Source organism: Ursus americanus, chromosome 14, assembly GCF_024610735.1.
Source record: "Ursus americanus isolate L20-20 chromosome 14, mUrsAme1.1.p, whole genome shotgun sequence".
Taxonomy (NCBI): Eukaryota; Metazoa; Chordata; class Mammalia; order Carnivora; family Ursidae; genus Ursus; species Ursus americanus.
This window is the reverse complement of record NC_142140.1, coordinates 40,406,039-40,425,780: the sequence shown is the minus strand read 5'-3', so window position 1 is coordinate 40,425,780 and position 19,742 is coordinate 40,406,039. Positions and strand designations below refer to the sequence as shown.

General features: G+C 54.5%; 1 protein-coding gene across 8 annotated transcripts in view; it reads left to right on the top strand.

Moving 5' to 3' along the window:
- DHX30 (DExH-box helicase 30) overlaps nt 1-19,742 on the top strand; it is a 31,369-nt gene that overhangs the window by 6,540 nt on the left and 5,087 nt on the right. For 2 of the 8 annotated variants that reach the window (XM_045778507.2, XM_045778506.2), the window contains 8 exons: nt 2,806-2,901; nt 9,778-9,908; nt 10,531-10,641; nt 14,596-14,897; nt 15,369-15,489; nt 16,211-16,360; nt 18,319-18,471; nt 18,766-19,602. In XM_045778507.2, coding sequence (XP_045634463.1) covers nt 2,806-2,901; nt 9,778-9,908; nt 10,531-10,641; nt 14,596-14,897; nt 15,369-15,489; nt 16,211-16,360; nt 18,319-18,471; nt 18,766-19,602 — 1,901 coding nt within the window. Of the gene's footprint in view, nt 1-447; nt 640-2,805; nt 2,902-4,019; nt 4,049-7,759; nt 8,003-9,777; nt 9,909-10,530; nt 10,642-14,595; nt 14,898-15,368; nt 15,490-16,210; nt 16,361-18,318; nt 18,472-18,765; nt 19,603-19,742 lie in introns of those variants that run through there. The other 6 variants (XM_087867086.1, XM_045778510.2, XM_087867087.1 and 3 more) reach the window with 5 other exon arrangements.

The window sequence follows — 19,742 nt, the reverse complement described above, 5'->3', positions numbered from 1 at the left end:
GTGGTCTGTCTCCAGCCCTTAGTCTGGAGTTGGCGGGCCCTTGATAAATGTGAGAGGATTGATCTCTCTGGGGTGCAGCCCCATAGCCGGAGTTTTGCCGGAGAGCGACAGCCTGGCCTCAGCATGTGGTGTGCTGTGCGGCAGCACGATTGAGCACCTGTGTAGGGGACACTAGTGTGGAGACAGCTTTGTGTCAGAGATGCTTTCTTGCACTCCGGGGCTTGGAGTCTCAATGGGGCGGGCCACCGGATGCTTCTGAAGGTAAGAGCTGGAGCAGTCCCCTGCAGCTTTGTGGACCGTGGCCCACTGGGTCTGTGGCTGCCGTCTTTCCTCTTACGTAATTCAGCGGAGCTGCCAGCACCTCCCGGCTAGCACGCTTGTGGGCCTGGTAAGTGGCCTGTTACTGCCTTTGCTGGCTTCTTAACACAAGTTTCCTGTCTCTTGGAGGTAATGCCATCAGAATCAGGCCACAGAGAGCAAGCTGAGTCTTTTATAGTCAGCACAAAACTTTGAAAAACACGAGATCAACAAGAATGTGCAATTTCCCTCCAGCTTCATGGTCAGAAGAGGGCTCAGTGATGTTATGGGATTGTAACAACTCCCCTGCCCCCCCATTACTGAACATGCTTAATGAAACAGGTAATCATCAAATCATTTATTATTTTTTTTCAATCCAGCGTCCCTGGATATGAATGAGAACCTTCTCAAACCGGACTGGAGAGGTTGAGCTGGTCATTTCCCGCCTTAATTTCAAGATAAACCTTGATCCTAGGCACTTTGTTCCAGAAGACCCTGCAGGCATTTCTGCTGTAACACCGTATGTGTTTTCTGCAGAATCACACACCTCTCACATCATAAGAAGGCTTGTGGGAGAAACCGAGCAGAGGCGGTACAGCGCAACTTGATGGCCCGAGTGTGACAACAGCAGTCACTGGGGGCTGGGGAGATGCTGTGGACAGCCGAGGCAGGCAGCGCCGTGCAATGCTAAAAATGTACAGAACGTGTTCTAACGGGCGCAGAGCTGGCTGGGCTGAGGCCGCGCGGGTGGCAGTGGGGCTCTGAGCCCGGGGGGCTGCCGGGAAGGCGCACGTGCAGCTGACAGTGGGGGAGGAGGAGCTCACTGCAGGTGCTGGCTCCCCCCCACACGTTGGTATGGAAATTTTCAAAACTACCGAAATGTTGAAGAAATCGTATAGTGAGCACCCATGTATCTGTCACCTTGATTCCCTACAGGCACTTAATTTTAAGTTTTAAAAAATAGAGTTGAGGGGTGCTTGGGTGGCTCGGGGGGTTAAGCGCCCGACTCAAGATTTCAGCTCAGGTCATGATCTCAGGGTTGTGGGATCGAGCCCTGTGTTGGGCTCTGTGCTGGGCAGGGAGCCTGCTTAAGATTCTCTCTCTCTCCCTTTCCCTCCGCCCCTCCCACCCCTGCTCGCACGTGTGCGCTCCCTCTCTCTCTCAAAAAAAATAAACATACATATGTGTGTGTGTGTGTGTGTGTGTATACATACATGTACATGGGGGTCTTTTGTTTTCTTGTTGAAAATTATAATTCTCCCTTTGCTGTTTCAGTTCCCTTGCCTTAGAAAAATCACATTTGAACTGAGTCTTCTCACTTTTTTTTTTTTTTAAGATTTTTTTATTTATTTATTCGACAGAGATAGAGACAGCCAGGGAGAGAGGGAACACAAGCAGGGGGAGTGGGAGAGGAAGAAGCAGGCTCATAGCAGAGGAACCTGATGTGGGGCTTGATCCCATAACGCCGGGATCACGCCCTGAGCCAAAGGCAGACGCCTAACCGCCGTGCCACCCAGGCGCCCCTCTCACGTTTTACTGATGTCATTCCCTCCTGTACCAATTGCATATGAGCCAGTTTGCACTGTGGAAGTGGACATCATGGTAGCCGCACAGCCCGTTGCTCAAGTGTGTGGTGCGTGTGGCTGTCTCTCCCTGCTCCTCTCCTACCCCATTTATCATATGGAAACCAGTGGGGCAAAGAGAGCAGAGAGCACGTGCACCTTCCCCACAGACCCAGGGATGCGGTGACGCCTTCGTCGTGTCAGTGTGTTCAACATATAAACCTTACTCCCCGTACCTTCCCACCTTCCTGTGCGACCGTGGTGTTCATGCGTAGCAAAGTTTTGGAACTTCTTAAAAACATACTTTATAGGTCGCTGATAAGTAGTATTTAGTCTCCAAATGAATGGAAGTATTTGGAATGGCAAACCACTGACTTTTATAAAGAGAGAGAAAGCTGGTAAGTGTGGGTCTGGTCTTGGCTTAGGGAGGACCCCAACAGTCAGTCCTTTTCTGGCCCATTTCTTAGAGGGAAAGAATAATTTGAGACCTGCTCGCTAAAATGGCCATCTGGGAACCAACAGCAGACACAGGGGATAGCTACCATAAGTGGAAGACAGATAAGGGGATTTATACAGTACCATGGTTTTTCAGTTTTCAACTGTTCTCTTGTTTCATCCTCACCACTCATGACTGTAGAGAAGGAAGTGGGATGGGTGTTTCACTCACAGAAGGTGGCTCAGGGAACAGGAGAGTTTGAGGGCTGTTTTGAGAGTCAGGAAGGGATCTCTACAAAGTTATCGTGTATCCCGTCTACGTAAGACAGTTGTCTTCTTTCTGTGTGGAATCAGTGGCACTGTTTCTCAGAGCCTGTGACTGGCTGCACATACCGTCCAGCAGCCCTGCTGCCCAGAGCTCCTCCCAGATGCTCTGGGGTGAGTCAGTTCAGGGATCTGTAACTGTGAGGGGTGAGAACACGTCACCCTGATGCCCTCTCTCTTTCCCCAGATCGGGCCCAGCACAGGCAGCGTCAGTGCAAACTTCCCCCACCCCGCCTTCCACCCATGTGTGTCAACCCTGCCCCTGGAGGGACCATCTCTCGAGGTAAGGGAGGAGCCTTGCCTCCAGCATCAGCTTGGTCCAGGGTCTTTGGGGAGGCGGGCGGCAGTGGGAGCCCGGGTGCCAGGGTCATGGTCCTCTGGAAAGCCAGTGAGGAAGAGTGGGGCTAGCGAGCTGTTGGAACCCTCAGGGAGAGATGATTTGGAAAGGTCTGGGTTATTTTATGATCCTTGGCCCCCTGGCTTAGACCCTGTGGTCTCATTGGGCTTCCTCGTGTGACCAGGCATAAAGCCTAGGCTCAGTCTGGGTGTTCAGCACCAGTGTGGTGAATCTGCAGGGCTTGGCTCTTCTAGGTGGCCCCTGGCTCAGGTGGCTCAGAAAGCACAGGGCGCCTGTAGCAGGGCCAGAACAGAGAGCCCTAACCAGGCCCCGTGTCCTCCATCTTGGAGGCTTTGGGGATGCCTGGCAGATCCCCTCCTCACCTCCCCCCAGCTCCTCAAAGCACTTTACTGACATTCAGATCTGTCTCTCAGTCCATTTGGCAGGGTAGGCTCTCCTTTTGACTGGGGAGGATGTGAGCACGCCCGGACAGGTGGTAGCTCCCCTCAGGTTCCACTGGTACCCAGGGATGGGGCCAGTGATGGGACCCGGGGGAGCATGCCTGCCTGTGAGTGTCTCCGCTCCTCCCTCAGACGTAGAGCTTTTCCAGGTCTGCTAAGACCAGTGCCCCTGGTGGCTTCTTGCTTTCCTCTGACAGCTGCCCTCTGCCCCTTGGCTGGCTGTTCGCACCCCAACGCCAGTTGCCTAGCGGAAGAACACGATTTTAGGCCATAGAGTCTTTGCCTCCTGTGGAGACAGCATGTCCACTTTAGGCTCTGTCTGTAAAGTGCTTTGAAGGTCAAGAGCTCAGGAAGGGTCGGGGAGCACAGAGCACCTCAGTTTCTGCAGCCCACGCTGCTGCCCTGTTCCCACGCAGTGTCCACATGCGACGTCCTCCTGCTGCAGTGGCCCCGACTCCAGACAGCAGCGTAGAAAGAAATACTTCCAGCCCCTCTGACCATTTGACTTAGGTGTTAAAGAAATGCCACCCCCCTCCCGTTGCCAAAACAAGAGTTGATTGCCCTTTTTTTTTTCTTTCTTAAAATGCCCTGTAACTCGAAAAGGCTGAACGTTAACATTTCCAACATGGCAGGTGAGTGGCTCTGAGAGTGTCAGATGTGCTTTGGCTAAGCTTAAAGATGGTTAGGCGGGATGAACCAGGCAGCACGGCTAGGCAGTGCCTCCTTGAGCACATGCAGAGGAGAAGGTTGCTGCACTGGGGGGCAGCTGCTCCCGGTGGGGGACAGTCCCTGCGCTGTCTTCCCTGTAGGAGCACAGACCCCCTGAGCCTGATTGTCTCCTCACAGCTGCGCCTCCAGAAGGCATCCATGGCTGTATGCATCTTTGCCTCCTCTCTCTCTCTCCCTTTCTCTCCCTTTCTTGCCTCCATTTCTTCATCCCAGAAGCAACAGACCTTTTAGTCCACACATGACTGTTGGGCCTTTCTGCCATGCTTTCTGATTCCCTAGTGGCTTCACTGGTGCCTCTGCCTTTACAAGGAAGTGTGTGTGGCAGAAACAGTCTCTCTGGTGTTCAGACAGGAAGACAGAGCTCACAAAATGGTGGCCACTGGAATAGGTTATAGAGTCAGATTTGGAATTGGAACAAACTCCCAGCTCCTTTGCCAGTCTCCCCCCATTCTACCGCCAACCTCTTACCAAGGCCTCCTTGGTAAAGGGTGAGGAAATTCAGAGCCCCTTCTGTCGGTTTTTCCCACCCACCCTGATCTGAGACAGTACTGGAAAGCAATGTGGGATAACAGCCCTTCTGGCAGGATCCTGGGGCCACAGGACTAGTCCTTCCTGTCCATTCCCTCATACACATGTGTCCCCTCTTCTTGGCGCGGTGGTTTACCTCAGGGGACCCTGTGGCTTTACACATGTGGATGGGAAAGCCCTGAGGATGGGTAGGGCGGTCAGGGTGGCTGCCTGGCTCCTGTAGCCCCCTTTACCTTCCCTTTTGCCAGCCAGGGGCACCATGTCTTGCCATTTCGACCGTCCACAAAATCTACCTGTGGTTGAAGACACTGACAGAATGTTGACTGAGATGCTCCTTCTCACTCCGCCCCCAGAAGTTCTCTAGTCGGCCCCAAGTCTGGACTATCTCGGGCTTCCTCTTGTTGCTTTTTCCCGGGGCCTCTAAAGTTTAGGGTCCTAAAACATCCTCCTGTGTATTCAGCAGCTCCTTCACACTTTAATTCCACACTCCCAGATGTTGTTGTTTAGAACATTTAGTACCAGATGTCGTGCTTGAGTCAGAAATGAACGGAGGGATCCCCGAGCCAGTAAAACATTTCTTTTTTTCAAAAGCTTCTTCCTTTTCACAGGCAAAGGAGGAGTCAACTTTCCCTCCCCAAAGAATGGAGAGTGGAGGAGAAGTCTTTAATGTTGGTGGAAAGGAAGAGGGCATACCTGAGCCCTTCTAACTTTCTTCAAAATTCTCTGAGGCGGGAGTCAGCAAACTTTAAGTGTCACAAAATACATATTCTGGGCTTTCTGGGCCGTGTGGTTTCATTTGCAGCTCCTTCACTCTGCCACTGTAGTGTGAAAGCAGTGATAGATCATACACAAACAATGAGCATGGCTATGTTCCAATAAAACTTTATTTATAAAAACAAGCAGTGGGTGGATTTGGTCTGCAGGCTGTAGTTTGGCAACCCCTGCTCTAGACCAATGTGGAGAAGATCACAAAACCAGAAGATTTTTAAGACCCGGATGTAAGAGTTGCCTTCATTTTATAAGAGGCAGTGAGGTTCGTGGAAGTGAAATATTTGCTCAAGTTGATACCAGCTGTTAGAGCCCAGATGCAGTAAATGAAATAGCAAAGGGGGTCAAGGAGCTACCTGAGAACCAACTAGTTGGTTGGCACCACATGATGCTTTTTTTTTATACATAAAATTTCAAACATCTGTTCAAAATACATTTTCTAAAATAGAGAAAATAGTATGGTGAACCCCAAGTACTTATCACCCTGCTTGACCAGTTAACAACTCATGGCCAGTCCTAATTTGTGTCTATCCCTCCACATTGGCCCCTTTGGGAGCAGATCCAAGAAATCAGTGTTCTGACCTTAGCCTGACTAAGTGGCTGTCAGAACAGGGTGCTATACTGAGGGCTTGCCGCAGCACCATGATGGGCCCAGGCCCTGCTTTCCACGGGGTGGGGGTCTTTGTCTAGGCTTTTGTCTCCTTCAGCTTTCAGACACTACCGTTTTCATAATTTGGCCTCAGCCCCTAATGCCATTATCAGGCTTGGTAAGCTTCTAGATTCTTTTGAGGGAATTTGGGCTGCTAACAGTCCCTGAAAACTACCGAGAAGCTGGGCGGATGCCTTGGCATTTGGCCAGTTAGAGTGACACTTGGCCAAAGTCAAAGCCATTGTGGAATCATCTCCTGCCCCAGGGGTCTCGCCATCCCAATGTGGGTGATCTGGATAGGGGCGTTTGATACAGATGGTGGTGTCCCCTTGTGAGGTCAGACCTGCCGCCAAGGTCACTTTCCCTTTTGCCCCTTTCCTGCTAAAAGCCCTCCGAGGAGGGAATAGAGAAGTGGGAGTTGAAGCTGACCCATCCTGTGCCGGGTGTGTTGTCTCAGACCTCAGAGGGGCTTCTCTACCAGAGCACCCTGCCGAGCCGCCTTCCGGACAGTCCCATTTTATCCTCACCACAGCCATACCAAATGAGCACAGCAAGTGTGTCCTCGTTTTCCCAACTGATGAAATTGCCCAAGGTTCACAGCTGGCAAGTGACAGAGCTTGGACTAAGCCCAGGTATTAGGAGTCATATCCTACATTCTTGCCATAGGCCAGCAGTTCTCAGAGTGAGGTCTCAGACCAGCAGTCTCATTATCATCTGGGAACTTGTTAAAAATGCAGATTCCTGGGCTCCATTCCAGACCTAATGAATAAGAAACTTTGGGGGCGGCTCCCAGCAATGTTTTAACAAGCTCTCCAGGAGTCCTCGGAGTCAGATCTAGAATTATAAAACAAACACACAAACAAAACCCTCCCTCCCAGCGTATCCCCAGCTGCACTGCCAACCTCTAACCAAGCCCCTTGCTGTCACTGCCCCAACGTGCAGACTCAGTGTGATTCCCAGCTGAGCCAAATTTCTGTTCCTCAGTGCCATACGAAGCAGAAGGGGAACGAGACTGGCTAGAACCCAGGCATAGTAGTTTGGAAATAGAATCCATTTGGCTTTCAAACAAGTAAGGAACAGCAGCTTCAGACTCACACTGCTGGACCAGCTCAGTTCTTGGGCACGTTATCCAAATCTGGTATTTTTCACCTTTGACTCCAGCCCTGGAATTAAAAGTGGTCTGCTTATGTTCGGGAGGTCTTTTCTGTCCCGGAACCAGATTCTTCATCAGGTTTACTTTGTAAGCCATTAAATGAGATGGGGGTGCCCTGGTTTAGCGGTTATCCTCCTTCTTGGGTATGGGGTGCAAGCCAATTTGCCAGGGCATGTGAGAGGTATTTATGAGCAATGGGTGGGACCTAGAAGGAGCCTGGAGTTCATCTCCTTGGATGGACGTTGATTGAGCTAAGGCCTGAACTTTTCCCGAAAAGTCCCCTTCCGCCTTCCTGCCTCCTATTCAGACGACGAGTCTCTGGGTTTTGCCGGGGCAGTGAATTGAGCTGGGTGCCAGCCGGGTCAGGCTGCCCACCGGATGACAAACCCGGGACGCGGGAGGCTGGGAAGCTGGGCGCCTGGACCGCGATGGCTGGTCCCCGTTCCCGGTCCTCCCGGCCGCCAGGGGGCGCGCGGGCCGCTGCTCCTGCGCTCCCGCTCTCCCGCCTGTGGCTTCCCGGCTCCGAGCACGCGGGGGCCGGCGGGAGCGCCATGGCGGCCGCCAGGAGGCTCATGGCGCTGGCTGCCGGCGTCTCTCCACGCCTGCGACCACCGGGCCCCCGCGCCACTGGGCGACAGGGACGCTCGCGCGGCCTCTCGTCAGGCTGCGCCCACCCCGATGGCACGAAGGAGGCCGCCGAGGCCGAGGCAGGGGTGACCCTTAGCGGCCCCGGAGAAGGCGACGGGAGCATGGTGAACGGTGAGGGTCGGGGCGGCCTTTCCGCGACGCTCTTGGCTGCCGGGGCTGGCAGAGCTGGGGGCGCGGGCCGGGGTCGGGCCTGGCGGGCCGGGGCCCCTCTCCGCTAGTGGCCGAGACCGCCGGCCGGTGGCGGGCTGCAGCGCTGCTGGTGTAAAGCTCAGTGTGGCACAGGCCCAAATGGACCCCGGGCGCGGAGGTTCGGGGACGGGAGCGCCTACACCAGGCAAGAATAGGTGAGAGGCGCGGGACCTCGAGGGCGTGGGGGAAAACAGGGAAACATCCACCTCCCTCCGGAATGGGTGGTCAAGGGTTAGAGCATCAAGGGTAAGCACATCCTCACCAGAGTGGGAAAGAGCCCAAAATACACTTGGTACTTCAGGATTTGAGGTAGAGACAGAATGATTCCCAGCGTTGTGGCTCCTGAATAGCGCAGGGAATGAGACTGGTGAGAGCATCCCTATCAACCCCCTCCTGCCCTGTAGAGCTGGAGGGGGGACCAGTGCACATCTGTTGTGCCTGGGGGTCTAGTAGGCTCTTAACTTTGGGTCCCTCTGTGGGAAGCCCTTTGAGTCTACTTAAGTACCAGTCTTAACTGCTTGAATCTCGGTTGCTTTATAAGTTCTTTAGAGGGAGGCAGAGTCAGGCAGAGTCCTCCTTCTTGGCCAGTTGACACAGTCATCTGCTCCAGGGAAACCGTCTCAGCCCAGGATTAGGGTTACACCAGAACTCCCGGGCAGGGGGCGCCTTTGTCAAAGTACAGAGGCTTCCCCCAACATCACCACCATTCTTAAGTGGCCTGATGAGGGTCAGGGTGCCCATTATGGTGAAAAATCTCCCTGGGTGATTTATGACTGCTGCGTGCAGGGGCACATGTACAAGGTTTTTCTTTTTGGAGCTTGTTTGAAGCCGAATAGAACGCCAGAGACTGGGTGGAGAATGAAAAGGTTTCCCCATCTCCTCTGCCAGTCTCTGACCCTGCATCTCTTGAGGGCCACTTTGGTGCTTTGGGGCCTTTACTTCTGTTTTTAGCTGCTCCCAGCAGGCTTCTTCACGGCCTGGCTGGGCCTTATGTCTGGTACAAACTGCCTCTAGTTGGACATCTCAGCCATTTGTACTCTGGGATTGAGCCAAAGTACAAGTGGAAAAAAGTGGGGTACTTCTCGGGGTGTCTGATGCATCCTGCCTCCACTTGACTCCAGCGAACTTGGGGGAGGAATAGGTTATGCCTGTGTCTCAGCTGTGGAGGTCCCTGTTCAATGTCCCAAACAGAACCTGGCTCGAAGAGGCCTTTTGCAGGGTGCTGAGGTGCAGCTGAGAGCTGGGGCCTGGTATTCAGACTTTGGGACCAACCCTCCCTTTTGTGTGTCGTTTGTTTTAGGAGGGGCCTTGCATTGTCTTTTTCTCCAGTTTGTGTGTGTGTGGTGGAGTTTTGTTTTTGTTTTTTGTTCAGTACCTTCTTTCAGACAAGGGGGGTTTGTTGCCGCCTAGGCTTCTGTAGCTGATGTATTAAATCAGGAGCTTATGGGGAAGAGGATGCTGGCTCTTCTCTGTGGTGTGTGGCTCACTGGTCCTTCTCCTTCAGGAAATGGTTGTGCAAGTGGGTCTGGTTGTGCACGTTTACTGTCCCCTGTAAACCCTGAAGCCATTCCTCCCTCCTTTACCTAGATGCTCGTGGGTGGTTTGGGGTCATGAGCCAACATCCTCAGTATCCAGCCCAGGGTTGTCTTGATACACACCCCATGGAGTTTATAACGCTTTTGTTCTTATTTTCTTAGCTTCTAGGGACCTATTAAAAGAGTTCCCACAGCCCAAAAACCTTCTCAACAGTGTAATTGGAAGAGCCCTCGGCATCTCACATGCAAAAGACAAACTGGTCTACGTGCACACGAATGGACCGAAGAAAAAGGTAACTCACTGGTGGCTGGGAGACGTGTTGGTGTGACTCTCAGGAAAGAGGCCGGCTGCCCTTTTCTCCCTCAGGTGTCTTTGTCAGGGAGGCCATAGAGTAGGTTCTGTGAATTGCAAATGGTCAGCAGAGACTCTCAAAGCAAAGCTAGGTCTGAAAAAGAGCCTGGTTTAGAAGAAGGGAACACAGAGGAGATGAGGTGAGGAGTTCCCATCTTGGGTATGACAGGCCTCTGCACTGACCCCTGGTTCTGGTCCCTGTTGAATAACTGGGACTGCAGAGGGTCAGAGTTGATAAAAAATTCCTGTTCCTAGAGTCTCGTAGGTCCTGGGACCCACAGAAGCATGCAGGCAAACCATTCTGAATGAAGATTTTTAACAATAAAGATGGGTCCCACCTTGCTCTCTGGCTAGAACATGGCACTTTGAAGAAGCAAAACAACTTGAGGTGGGATGAACGGCTTGAGGATGGGAAGGTTAGAGCCTCACGGGGGTCAGCCGTGGCGCGGGGTGCTGCCTGCTCTCGGCTCGGCTGCCATCAGGCCCACAGCAACTCCATGTGATTTGCAGCTCCTCCGCGGTCTGGAGAGGCCAGGGTCCTGATTGTCTCTTCTCTTCCCCAGAAAGTCACCCTCCACATAAAGTGGCCCAAGAGCGTGGAGGTAGAAGGCTATGGCAGCAAGAAGATCGACGCTGAACGGCAGGCTGCAGCCGCGGCCTGCCAGCTATTCAAGGTGACCCTTCCGTAGCGGGAGCCGGGCCGACTTCTGTCCTCGGAAGGTCCCTGCCCTGGGCTCCGAGGGGCTTTCTGGTACCAAGTGCTCTAGGTGGCGGTTGATGGGGTTTTGCTCACTCACCTGTCCTTCCCACCTCGTGGTTCTTTTGCTGTGCAGCCAACAAGGAACTACTTGTGTGCTTTGGTTTGGTTTGTTTTTTTGCCACTGTAGTTATCTACTTTCTGTGTCGGAAAACACAGAGGAGAGCTCTTGAGGGAAACGTTCCCTTTGTACAGCACCGTGGGTATACTTCCATTTTGGTTTCTGTTTTTGTTTTCCCATGATTTCACGTGGGTTTTCCTTGCACCCGCACAGTTGTCTGTTCCTTGTAACAGAAGCACCGTCGTTGCTTCTGTCACTCCCCAGTGGTTGGGCACGGGCTGCTTTCAGGTTCTTGGTTACCCAGTGTTTAGCCCTTCAGTGCTGCTCACCAGCCTTTCTGTCCATCCCTACTTGGCTCCCTTTATGGCTGTGCCAACCTTGACCCTTGCTCGGGCTCCTCGGTCTTCATTTCTGCTCCAGTGGGGACAGAGCCGTAGGGCGGGTATTCCTTTAGATTCCCTCCCACTGAATCCTCAGGCCTTCACTGTCCCCGCCTGCTCCCTGCATCTGAGGTAGAAGGGCCTTCTTCCTCGCCGGGGCCCCATACCCACCCCGTTCTTTTGTCTATGTCACCTTTCTGCGTCTCTTCTCCATCCCTTCTCCCACCCTTTACTTTTTCAGATCCTTCCTCTTTTGAGTCTTTTCTGTGGGCTTTGCACACACTTCGGTGCCCTGATTCCTTGCCCTTGGCCCTGCTTCCGCAGTTGCCAGAGAGCAGACGGCGCTCTGTGCTTGTGGCGTGTGTTTTCCCCACTCCAGTGTTGTGTCCCTTGTCCTGCTCACTGGTGGCCTTACCCCCGCAGTGCCTGACAGATAGCAGTGGTCACCGGGTGGTTGTTGAATGACTGGAACAACGCTTTGGCTGGCCAGCCCTTCTGAGTCCTCGCTTTGCTTGAATGTTTCGGGTGGCTTTCCTCAGCCCCTGGGTGACACTGCCCTCTCCTCCTCCCTGGGTCACTACAGGCTCTTCTCCTCTCCCACTGTCTGTTAACCTCTGTTTTCTCTCTACCCATTTTCCCTGGGGAAATCTCTCAGTGGTTCAGACACCCTTTTGAATTTCTCAGAAATCTGCGTCTCTTAGGGCAGCTCTGCCTCAGGGAATCTCACCGGGGTGGGGGAGGGGATGACGTGGATGTGGCAACACCTGGAGATGTTTTTGGTTGCCACAGCTGGAGGAATGTTTCTGGCAAGACGCCGGGGAAGCTTCTAAATGCCCTGCGGTGCACAGGACAACCCCCGACAACAAAGAATTAGCTGGCCCCAAATGCCAGTAGTGCTCAGGGGGAGAGAGTCTTCTCTGCGTGTTTAAAGGGGGCCTGTGTGCAGCAAGTCATGGTCCTGTTCCTGACCCGCCCTTTCTCTGTCCCTGTCTCTGCTCCCCTCAGAGCCTCTTTTTTGTTTATGTTTCTTGAATTGTGGTAAGTTACACAAAATATAAGATTTACCATCTTAACCATTTTTCAGCGAGCAGTTGAGTACTATTAAGCATAGTATTAAGCATTGCCTCCAGAACTTTTTCGCCTTGCAAAACTGAAACTACATACCCTTTTTTTTTTTTTTAACTTTTTAATTTATTCATTTGACAGAGAGACAGCCAGCGAGAGAGGGAACACAAGCAGGGGGAGTGGGAGAGGAAGAAGTAGGCTCCCAGCCATGCAGGGAGCCCGATGCGGGGCTCGATCCCAGGACCCTGGGATCACGCCCTGAGCCGAAGGCAGACATTTAACGACTGAGCCACCCAGGCGCCCCCTGAAACTCCATACCCATTAAATAGCAAATCCTGTTTCCTCCAGCCCCTGGCAGCCACCGTTCTACTGCCTGTTTGTATGAATTTGACTCCTCGGGACTTCATACCCTCATATAAGTGGAATCATGCAGTATTTGTCTCTTTGTGACTGGCTTATTGTACTTCGCATAGTGTCCTCAGGGTCCCTTCATGCCCTTGTGTCAGAACTTCCCTGCTTTTTAGTGCTGAGGAGTACTCCATGGTACGTGCATGCTACATTTTGTTTATTCATTCATGCACCGATGGGCTCTTCGGTTGTGTCCACCGTTTTGGCTCTTGTGAATAATGCTGTTGTGACCATGAGTGTACGAATACTCTCTTCAGGACACTGCTTTCAGTTCCCAGAAATGGAATTATTGGATCGTATGGTAGTTCTGTTCTTAATTTTTTAAAGGAATTGCCGTACTTAACTTTTTCCACGGTGGCTGTAACATTTATGTTCCCACGGACAGGGCGTGGTTTCGTTCCATCCGTACCAGTGCTTTGGGTGCTGGTTTTGGGTGCTGTCCTGATGGGTGCGAGGTGGGATCTCTTGGTTTTGATTGGCATTTCCCTGATAGACACTGATGTTGACCGTCTTTTCTCTCTCTCGCTCTCTTTTTTTAAGGTAAATTCTTAAATTTGTATTAACTGCACAGGGCTTTCTCAGTATGTAAAATATCGCCTCCTAGTGGTAGGCCTTGGACAGATGAGCTGAAAAGGACAGAATGCAGCAGGAGACAGTGTGCTTTTCACACCCCCAGACTTCGTCCCTGACTGTCGGAAGGAGGTAGTTCCTTCTGAGATGTGGGGGCGAAGGGACTGCTTTCATAAACTCTTCTTTTTGACCTGATGGAGTTGAAAATGTAGCAGAAGCTCTAAAGAGCTTTTAAAATTAAATCAAGCCGACGGTGAATTGATGGAAAATTCAGTTCCGTTAGTCACATATACTAATTAGTTCTTTGGAGGGGAAAAAGAATTTTTCCCCCAAATGTATACCTAAATCAGGTGGGAGTAGATTTTGAGGATTTGTGCCCGTCACGCTGCAAAGAGCTATAGTTCTGGAGAATGCCGTTTCGTCTTGTGCTTATCCCATCTGTGTGTCTCTTTGGAGAAATGTCTGAAGTTCTTTGCCTGTTGTTTAATCAGGTGGGTGTTTTTGTTGTCATGGAGTCCTTTGTTCACATGGGAGTTCACAGCCTTTTCGTTCCCCAATGTCTGCACTCTCTGTTCGGCAGCTCCTTCCCCTCCCCGGCCCCCCCCCAACCAGAGTGTGTGTTAAGCGTTGCCCTCCTGCTCGGTGCCCATTGCCAGCAGCACAGAGGTCACTGAGCGTGCTCTTGTCAAATGCCCGAGCAGCTTAGCCAGACTTGGACTGGAATTATGTTACTTAATGTTCATCAGGCTTCTCAGTGTGGTTCCTTAGACCCTGGTCACCTGCATTTCTGTTCTGCCTCGTGGATTCGGAGTTTCTTGCGGGCAGAGACCAGGTCCCGTCTCTCCTGATGACACTCAGGGTAGCCAGCACGTTGCTTTGTGCATGCTAGACAATCAGCACATTTTATTTGGTATTCTTTCTAGAAGAGAATGATGCTGTAATACACTTCAAAGTAATATACTTTGTATGAATGGCTTTACAAGCATCCCAGGTTATTTCTAGAATACGTTCTCAGCATAGGATTCTTAGGTCAGAGCAGAGATAGATCTGTTTTGTGGTATGGGCTTCATTTCTCCTAACTGCTGTATTCACTGAAGCTTTCTAGGTCACTTTGTGAATGCATCAGCTTTCCCGTTGCCTGTGGGGTTTGGTTCCCCCCCCCCCCGGTTTTTTGTCTAATAGATGTAAGAGTTTACCTTGTCATTTTCATGTGTCAGAGCTAGACATTTTAAGTGCCCTCTTGATGCCGAGTTCTGGACCTGGGGCTGAGGCGGGTGGACGGGTGCAAAGGTACGGCTCCCACATAGGGCAGTTACAGGGTAAGGGGGCAGGTTCTGGGCAGACTGAAGTGTGAGGATGGCCCCTCACAACACGCCTTCCCCCCCAGGGCTGGGGCCTGCTGGGTCCCCGAAACGAGCTGTTTGATGCAGCCAAATATCGTGTGCTAGCCGATCGCTTTGGCTCTCCGGCCGACAGCTGGTGGCGCCCGGAACCCACCATGCCACCAACTTCCTGGCGGCAGCTGAACCCTGAGAGCATCCGGCCAGGGGGACCTGGGGGCCTGTCCCGCTCCTTGGGCCGGGAGGAAGAGGAGGATGAGGAGGAAGAGCTGGAAGAGGGGACCATTGATGTCACCGACTTCCTGTCCATGACCCAGCAGGACTCCCACACCCCACTCAGGGACTCGAGGTACAGCTAGACGTGGGGGTGCAGGGAAGCTGCATCTTGACATGGGGCTGGGTGATGTTCCCTGGGAGCCTTCTCTGAAACGGGAGGGTCCCTGCCCTGCATCTCCGCCTGCGTGTCCCGTCATTCTACCGGTGCGTCTCCCATTCTGCTGTGTGGTTGGGCTTCTGTAGAACAGCAGCAGGGGCCCTCCCTCTGGGTCACACTTGGTCCCTCCAAGGCCCAGCCACCACTCTGCCTGCCCCTGGGCCCCTGCCGCCTGCCCTCAGTTATCTGTTAGGGGGAACTGAGGGAGTGTAGCCGTGCCGTATGTCAGAGAGGATCACAGGCCACGCAAAGACGCTGGGCCTGCCATCTTTTCCGTGCCTCCTGCCACACCCCTGCAGTGTCCTAGCCCCCTGGGCTTCAGAGCCGGAGGTGAACTGGGCCCAGGAAGAGATAGAGCTTTTTCACCTGAACTTTTGGTCCTCCCAGGGGGGGTTCCTTTGAAATGACAGACGACGACAGTGCTATTAGGGCTCTGACCCAGTTTCCGCTTCCCAAGAACCTTTTGGCCAAAGTGATTCAGATAGCAACGTCATCCTCCACAGCTAAGGTGAGTCGGGTCTCCTGGAAGTGCGTGTGGGTGGGGAGCTGGCTTGTTGTGTCTGCTGGTCCCCGGGACCAGGTAGGAGGGAAGCTACAGGTGTGTGGGAGGGCCGAGGTTACCTATACCCTCATCCCGCACCTAGGCCAGTCAGGGGGCTCACGGTCCTTGGACTGTGAAGAGGGTGAAGTGGTTGGGACTGAAGTCGGTGTGGGAGCTTGGGGGCTGGGCTGGCGCCGTGGGAGCGGGACCCGAGTGGTCCGGGGGTGCTGGCAGGAATGCAGTGGGGATGGCGCTGTCTGGCTGGGGTTGAATTTCGTCTCTGTGGCCAGGCTCAGGGCTTCAGTAAGCACAGCTTCTCCCCAGGGGTAAGGCCTTTATGCACCCCCAGAACGTGCCTGGTTCTGGCTCAGGCTGACAGGTTCCACCCGCCGCTGCCACCATACTGTTTGCTTCGAAGGTGCTGGCAGCACAGTGGGCTAGGAGGGTGGGTGGCAGCACTGCCCAGACACTGTCTTCTGCCGTGAAACCACAGGACGGCCGGAGACAGCAGCCCTGGCCTCGGGAGCTGCGGCCCTGTCAGGGCGTGCTTCTGCTGTCCAGTGGCCCGTCTCATGTGGCCGATGTTTGGCACCTGCTGCGATGGGGTAATTCTATCGCTGGGTTCCTTGGCATTCTGAGAGCTGCTTCCTCTGCCTTTTCATAGCCCTCTCTCTTGCCTTCCATGTAGAATCTCATGCAGTTCCATACCGTGGGCACGAAGACCAAGCTGTCCACCCTCACTCTGCTCTGGCCCTGCCCCATGACCTTTGTCGCCAAAGGGCGCCGCAAAGCGGAGGCTGAGAATAAGGCGGCAGCCCTGGCTTGCAAGAAGCTGAAGGTGAGTCGGGGGGTCCCTGGCACGATGCGTGGGGGGTCTTGGAGCTCCCCTGCCCTTGGTGAACCGGTGCAGTTCTCCAGGAGACGGAATCCACCACACCTGGCCTTTAGCCTGAGAACAAAGCATCTGGTGTCCACGCCTTGCTTGTCGGGCTCTGTGGCTGCTGTTTCCAGGAACGTCTCACTCCCTCCAAAGTTGCTCTGCCTGTGAGCTCAGCCTTTTCGGTGATGTTGCCAGAACCCAGATGAAGCTGGAAGGGGACATGCGTATTGTTGGAATGACACAAAGCTGGTGGAATGGTCCCTGTACTGTGTCAGACTTGGTGTCTAGAAAGAGCTGGATTACCTGGGCTTTGTGGGCAAAAGACACAGTAAGGCGTTCCCTGGGATGGAGATTGACGATTCCATGAACCCCAGGGTGAGGCAGTTCCCTCGAAGAGGTTTCAGAGGCCAGCTGTGCCCGGCGGCGGGAGCGAGCACTGCCGTGAGGGCCCGAGAAGTGGGCTCTGAACCCACGTCGACACGGGTTTAGCGCAGAGCAAGGGGACCAGGAGGCCCTGCTCTTTGCTCTGGTCAGATAGACCTTTGGTGCGTGTTCAGCTCTGGGGACCCCATTTTAGACACAGCTGATGGTGAGAGGTAATGAGAGCCTGGAGCATAGAGGAGGGATCGGGGCGCCTGGGGGGTGTGGTTGGTCAAGCGTCCGACTCTTGGTTTCAGCTCAGATCATGGTCTTGGGGTCCTGGCATCGAGCCCCGGTGGTTGGGTTCCATGCTCAGCAGAGAGTCTGCTCGAGAGTCTCTCCCTCTGCCCCTCCCCCCCCCTCGCGCGCACACTCAAAGGAATGAATGAGGGAAGGAATGAACGAGGGAAGGAATGAACGAACAACCGACCGAATAAAATCTTAAAGAAGAGGGAGGGGAACAGGCACCTGGGGCTCTGGAGGGCAGAACTGGGGCTGACTGATGGAACTTGGCGGCAGTCTGAATTCCAGCTGGACAGACACCGCACCGATGATCAGTCCTGCAGCGAGGGCGAGTCGTGTCGTGGGAAGGAGCCAGCCCCCAGCTGTTAGCAGTGCAGAGAGAGCCACTGGCTGGCTGCCGGTCAGAGGCCACAGGGAAACCCGCAGGCCTGGGGAAGGTGGAAGCCTCTCCGGGAGCAAGGTGGCTGTGGGCACCTCGTGGCCCAGGGACCGGATGCTTGCCCTTGAGGTTGGCCAGGAGCCCAAGGAAGGGGGCGGGCCCCTGTGGGGGCAGTCTTCCTGAAGGAGGGAAGTCTTGGAGCTTTAGGGAGCGAGCAGTCCTGATAGCACAGGGAACAGGAACACAGGACTGGTTTTGCACACCTGCCTGAGGTGTTGGGATGCCTTGGGTTAGGTCTCGTGAGGTGACGTTGGACATGTAGGGAAACAAGATGCGGTATTTATCGAGTTGTGTGAATAGACATTTCTAAGAAATTCTACCTGTGTTTGTATGATGGGGTCACAGGTGGAACGGGTGCCATGTGGAGACGGGGTGGGGTGGCAGCTGGACCAGAGGTCTGGAGGGGGCGGGGTGTGCCTTGGAGGTAGTGCAGACGGGGTGCTGTGAGGCTGTGATGAGGTCAGTAAGGGCCCGGCCCTCCTGGCTTAGAGGTCCGTGCAGGGAATTTATAGAGGCGAGACTGGGCTGTTGTGGGGGCCCCAGCTGCTCAAGGAGGGGTGTCTGAGGGGCAGTTCTCTTGGACATTCCAGGTTTTGTTTTTCTCGTAATGATTTTAACTAGTTAAATTTTGGGATGGTGTGGAGATTTACATTTTCTGGGTTTCTAATGACTCTTTTCTTACAATGTCTGCTAAAAACCAAAATCTCTTAGGGAAGCAGTTGCTCTGCGTGATTTCCCTCAAGCTCCCGAGCCTGTCTGGGCTGGTTCTGGGGAGGCAGGGGCCCAGAGCGAGCTGTGCGTGTCCCCTCTGCAGAGCCTGGGCCTGGTGGACCGCAACAACGAGCCGCTTACCCACGCCATGTATAACCTGGCCTCCTTGCGTGAGCTGGGCGAGACGCAGCGCCGGCCGTGCACCATCCAGGTGCCCGAGCCCATCCTCCGGAAGATAGAGACCTTCCTGAACCATGTAAGAGAGCCCAGAGAACCCCTCCTCACCCCTGCCCCCTCCAGCTTCTCCTGACAAAGCCTCCACGTGCAGTGGGCAGTGCTACCCGCCCGTTGTCCCCACTGAGGCCAGAGCCCGGGTGGCCCCGAGCAGCCCTGTCTTGCCCGCGAGCGTCCTCAGGCAGGTGTGCCCGGAGTGCCCCGCCAGCAGGCTGGGCCACAGCGTCCGGCCCAGGTGAACCGTGTGGAGGGGCTCGCGAGTGAATGAGGGAGGTGTCCGTCTTTCACCGTTGTGCTTGCTTCTCCCATCCCTCAGTACCCTGTGGACAGTTCTTGGATCTCCCCAGAGCTCCGGCTGCAGAGCGAGGACGTCTTGCCCTTGGGCAAGGACTCAGGGCCCCTGAGTGACCCTATCACGGGCAAGCCCTACGTGCCCCTGTCAGAAGCCGAGGAGGTACGTCTGAGCCAGAACTTGCTGGAGCTGTGGCGGCGGCGAGGGCCGGTCTGGCAGGAGGCCCCCCAGCTCCCCGTGGACCCGCATCGGGACACCATCCTCAATGCCATTGAGCAGCACCCGGTGGTGGTCATCTCTGGGGACACGGGCTGCGGCAAGACCACGCGCATCCCCCAGCTGCTGCTGGAGCGCTACGTGACCGAGGGCCGCGGCGCCCGCTGCAACGTGATCGTCACCCAGCCGCGCCGCATCTCCGCCGTGTCCGTGGCACAGCGGGTCAGCCACGAACTGGGCCCCTCTCTGCGCCGGAACGTGGGCTTCCAGGTGCGGTTGGAGAGCAAGCCCCCGGCGCGCGGCGGCGCCCTGCTCTTCTGCACCGTGGGCATCCTGCTGCGGAAGCTGCAGAGCAACCCCAGCCTGGAGGGCGTGAGCCATGTCATTGTGGACGAGGTCCACGAGCGGGACGTGAACACAGACTTCCTGCTGATTCTGCTCAAGGGCCTGCAGCGGCTCAACCCGGCCCTGCGGCTGGTGCTCATGAGCGCCACGGGCGACAACGAGCGCTTCTCCCGCTACTTTGGTGGCTGCCCTGTCATCAAGGTGCCGGGCTTCATGTACCCGGTCAAGGAGCACTACCTGGAGGACATCCTGGCCAAGCTGGGCAAGCACCAGTACCCGCACCGGCACAGGCACCACGAGGTGAGGGGACCCGCCCGCCCCCGCCCTCCCCAGCCTCTCCCCTGGCTTTCCCGCCTCCCTGTCCCTGTGGCACCGTGGCCTAGGGCGAGCACACGAGGTCATGCTCCCGAGTCTCGGTGTCCTTGACAGAAACAGAATGA